This window comes from Phalacrocorax aristotelis, chromosome 1 (assembly GCF_949628215.1).
Source record: "Phalacrocorax aristotelis chromosome 1, bGulAri2.1, whole genome shotgun sequence".
NCBI lineage: Eukaryota > Metazoa > Chordata > Aves > Suliformes > Phalacrocoracidae > Phalacrocorax > Phalacrocorax aristotelis.
In genome coordinates, this window is record NC_134276.1 from 7,169,868 (window position 1) to 7,174,798 (window position 4,931).

General features: G+C 42.7%; 1 protein-coding gene across 5 annotated transcripts in view; it reads left to right on the forward strand.

The window, feature by feature from the left end:
• The window catches only part of PICALM (phosphatidylinositol binding clathrin assembly protein), a 71,710-nt gene extending 67,067 nt beyond the window's left edge, over positions 1–4,643 (forward strand). For 2 of the 5 annotated variants that reach the window (XM_075077310.1, XM_075076986.1), the window contains 2 exons: positions 2,132–2,234; positions 3,205–4,537. In XM_075077310.1, coding sequence (XP_074933411.1) covers positions 2,132–2,224 — 93 coding nt within the window. In that variant the 3' untranslated portion in view covers positions 2,225–2,234; positions 3,205–4,537. Of the gene's footprint in view, positions 1–2,131; positions 2,235–3,204 lie in introns of all 5 variants that reach the window. The other 3 variants (XM_075077146.1, XM_075077232.1, XM_075077065.1) reach the window with 2 other exon arrangements.
• The last annotated feature ends 288 nt before the right edge of the window (positions 4,644–4,931 follow it).

Genomic DNA, 4,931 nt, shown 5'->3' on the forward strand with positions numbered 1-4,931 from the left:
GGGGGTAAATCCGCAGTTGTAGACGTGTTAGCGCTGGAGAGACTGATGGACAGCGCTGTTGTTTTAAATGCTTCTCTTTAGAAACTGCTGTAGGAGGTTCTGGTTTTCAGCTATATTTATAAGCAGTATTCTGGATAGATGCAACACAGGAAACAGTCTGACTATGCTTCCCACATTTTTTTCTTTTTAGGCCTCTTTTTTAATAATTAAAGGAATCTCGTTAAAATATGTATTTATTGTAAGATACCGTGTGTTGTCTGAATTTGGCTGTGGCATCTAGGAAATAGCATTGCCCAGTTCTTCCCCAGTGTTTAACCTGAACAGGCTTCCTGAAATCCCACCTCTGTTTCTGGTTGCGTGCTGATGTTGCACGGATGACGGAGCTCTAAACCTGACACTCTTCCACACTGCTTCAAACTGGGACATTATTCTGGACTTGGTATAAACTGGAGATTTGCCAACTCAATTTAACAGGACTTTTAATATGTGGCTTCAAGCCATTTGCCCATGAAGAGGATGAATGCCTCATGAAATCACATCGCAGCGGGCATGCCTTGCTGAAGTTATGGCTCTGTTGGACTTTATCATTAGTCTGGCTCAAATCCTGGAGAGCGGGGGGACGTGTGGGGAGTGTGAGCCTCAGCTTTCCAAAGGGAAGAACTAAGTTTGAAAGGGGAACTTCTGCCATCCTGAAACAGCTTCTCAAGCGCTTCCCATTCTGTCTCATGACTCTTTCATAATCTGTTTATGGATCCTGGATCCAAGTGCCCCATTGGGAGTGGGGCTTCGGGAGGGAGATAAAGATTCCAACCCAGACAGAGAGTGCTGGTCCTGAATAAATGCCTCCTCCCCACCTGGTTTCCGAGATAGACATTAATGTGAAAAATTGAAATTTGCAGTGGCAATATCTACGCTCTGGGCACTCCTGCGAGCAGTTCCCGTGTGCGTGTTCCCTGTCACGCGGGGGTTGGCAGGCATTCAGTATTTCCAAAGGAAATATGTCTGTCTTCATATGATGTTTTTTTGCAATGGGTATGAAGTGCAAGTATGAACTGGCGATTAGTGACGGCATCTGAAATGGAGAAAGCTGACTTTTATTTGTCATTGCAAAATGTGACCTCTATGAGGGAGGAGGGCAAATAAAATTTAATAAAGCATCATCTATAACTGGAAAAGCACTAACAAAGAAGGAAAGGGGCTAAAAAAATAAACCAACAAATAGCAGGTACTCCTGCAATTACAGCCTGCGGAGTATTGGTCCCTTCCAGCAGCAGGAGCTAGAACGCCAGTATGGAGCAACCTGACCTAGCTGAGGGTGTCCCTGCCCACTGTGGGGGGTTGCACTCGATGGCCTCTAAAGGTCCCTTCCAAACCAAACCATTCTGTGATTCTGGTAGTACCTACTTATAAGTTACGTGCTTTATATGGCTGAATTTGTAGTGCGGTGCTTTAAATACATGGCTGTAGGGTGTGGGTTTTGTTAGTATAGACAGTCTAGAATATCAGACTCAGTCTTCAGTTCTTACCTAAAGCAGCAGCAGCTGACAAACTCTCATCTATTTTTTTTTTTTCCTACCCCCAGCATATATCCCGTGTTCTCCTTCCAGGCCCCAAATGGACAACTATCCATTGTCTGCACTCCAGCTTCTTTTTATACACATCCTCTTTTGAGAGGAAAAGATCCGAGAGCTGTTTCTTCTGGAGAAGGCATGTGGAGAGCTGCCGTGCACTGGCCAGGGCCCCGGCCTCCCCTCTCCCTGCCAGCAGGCAGTCCCGCCAGTAAAGCGGGGAGGGTGCTAACCTGTTTCACAGGCGCGTTGGGCTTAATGTTTTGTATCGTCCTTTGAAGAAAACCGCTGTGAAAGCGTGAGGTTATCTGCTTATTTGGCAAATGCCAGTTGGAGTTCCCTTTCTTGGAGGGTCACGTCCAGCTTGTTTCTGCATTACACCAACCATTGAAGAGGCTTTCAGTTTTCCATATGACCAAACACCTTGTTTTAACGGTTGATTTCTGCCAAGTTTGCCTCTTAACCTCCCCTTGTCCTTTCATTACACGTTCAGCTTTCATATTCTGTCATTCTGAGACCTTTTTTTCTTTTTCTTTCCCTTTCTCTGTCGTCTTTTCTACTAGCTGTCTGCAGCATCCAGCCCTTCCAGTCAGAGTCCTCACAGAGCCTCAGGAAAGGATCCCTTTGCAGAGCTCTCTCTCCAGGATTTCTTGTAGAACAACTTAGGTATTGTCCGCTGTTCTGGGGAGATGCTGGTTTTTGTGATATAAAACAAAAATAAAGTTCTAATTCTAGTTTTATTAACATGACTAGAACTGTTTCTGGAGAAAACAAGTCATGTTAGGTTGGAAGCATTGTGGAAGTGACTTGGAAACTCGGTACACTTAACTGCAGCAGTTTAAAGGCCCGATCGAGTCATTTTGCTTCAGTCCATTGGGAATAAAGTTGGATAGTTCCTTTCTGAGCTGCAAGAGCCAGCACACGAGGTACTCTGCTGCAGCTGGGGAGAAGGACCGGTACCACCTGGCATTTCCCGTTTCATCAGGAAAATGTTTAGGGTCTGTGGCTATCAGCAAGTGCCTGGATGCTGCTGGCAGCCTGCTCGTGCACTTCACCAGGTTGCTCGACCAAAGAGCTCGCTTTTTGCAGGAGATACTTGCTTTCATGTGTGCCAGGGTTAAATGTAGGTACAGGTGTGCGCTGGAGTTGTCCTGTTTTTTTCTTTATCAGATGGGCAGGTGGCAATTAAATACTAAAGTGAGTGAAAACATGAAAAATTCAGGAACACGTAGCGTAAAGAGAGAGTAGGCTTGGTGGCATGCAGCATCTGCTTTTCTTTGTGCGCTCCCTCTGGTTCAGCGTGAAAAGCAACCTTGCGTTCTCTTCATAACGCTGTTGATCTGTGTTACGCTGCCGCTGGTGACAACGTTGCACGGATAAGTTTGGGGGTTTTATTGTTGGACAAACCAGCTTAATGCAAAGAGATGTTCCAAAGGCTGGTGTAGTGCGAAGAACGTCCTGATGGCTTTCGGTTGTTTTCTGGCCGTGATTTTGTAAAATTTTTGTTTCTGTTTGAAACTTCAAATCTTGGGGTAGCTGGGGCTTTTGAAGAATGGAAGTTTTGGAAGAAAACACAGGTTTCTAGTGAAGTTCTGCTTCTGTTGGATGTTAACACGAGGGTTTTTAATCTTTCCAGATTCAGTTTATGTAACTGTCTGAGGTGGAAGAGAAAGGAACGTTTTCAAAAAGATGTGTTCACCAGTAAACCCCCACTTCCAGGAAAAAACGAACTTCAGTCTCTCAAACTCTCCTCTTCCGTTAAACGATGCAGTGGAATGATGAAGACCAATGAAGGAACCGGGGACAACTCCGTAAGAAAACAACACAAAGCCAAGAATAGCCATGAATTAAGACTAAGATCTATTTTTTGTCCTGGTGACTTAACACGTCAATACTTTCGGCTTCTAATAATATCCATAATCGGTAACATACGGAGAGAGCCTTTATTCTGGAAATTGGGATTGGTGTTTGGAAGTGCTGTCTGGAACGGAGGTGTGTCCTTTACCGTAACTCGAAACAAGACTCTGGGCGGGGGAGGGTCAAATCCTAACTCTTAATTCTGCAGTTACCTTTTCTTCAGTCCTCACAACCGTAGGCACAGCAGTAATGGAAATTAACTTTTTTAAAAAAATTATATATTCAGTTTGCAGTAGACATTCCTTATGTATTATTGTTTGTATTTATTTATGATTATCAATTTAACATTAATATTGTATCAAAAAACCTCCTTATGAAAATGAGTATGGATGTATACAGTATGTCTGATTTTTATCCACAAAGAATGAATCTGATTCAGAATGCTTTTCAGCTGACATACAGAGCACTAAATATTTTCAAGGTCTGAATCTAATGAATTCTCGGTATATATGGGAATTAGGGAAGAGCTGTAAAATGCATTAATCCTTATAGTCAATTCTGTGCCTAGGATTTTGCAAGGGAACAGTTAACTGACTAGAAGAAGCACTACATTTTTAATTCAGCATTAGTGCATTGGGAAGGAACTTTATTGCTTTGTGCTTGGCATGTCATTATTTTTACATCTGACATTATAAGGCCTTTCCAAAATGAATGTGAGGAATTGCTTTCACTTTAAGACTTTCCTTCTTTTCTGTAAAAATACAAAAAAGAGGTGTTGGGGGGGAAGCCTTTTCATTTGGCTAGTGCCACGTTTATGATCACGTTCCTTTTAAAAGTAAAAAAGGGGAAGCAGCGTCCTTAGGTCGTCTAGTGGGTGTTTAGTTAATGAAGAATTAAAGTAGCACTGTTGATCGGTGCTCCATGTAAATACATCATAGCTACTGGGTGGAGTGGGGCCTTCGGAAGGATAGTCAATGATGTGAAAGCAATTCTGTACATGAATTAAGCATACTTGCTGCATTGTCTCTGCAGATTCTATTTTTGTTTAAAATATTAAAATGTATGTTAGCAAAACTGGGTGGATTTTCAAATAAAACGCAGCTTCCACAGAACTTTTGTTACGGTATGAAAGTCTGAGGTGCTTCTTTTCTTTTTTGCTGCTTAAAATGTGCACTGATAACTGCTTTGTTTACTTAATAAAATACCAAATGTATTTCATATGTGCATATTGTATTACAGGAGGTGCAGCGCTATGAACGATGTGGTCTATGCACCATCTTCCCAGCGGTGCTGCCGTAGGCGGCCTTAGTTCCACGGTAATGAGTTGGCTCATTAAGAGCTGGATTCCTCACCGACTAGGATATTTCACGATCTTCTAGTTTTTCAGAATATTCATGGCAATAAACTTCACCTGTTTATAACTGGCTGAGAAGTATAAATACACCAAACACATTATTGAGGCTTCCAGCAGCAGTTCATGCCGGCGAAGCTTTGCACAGCTCGCTT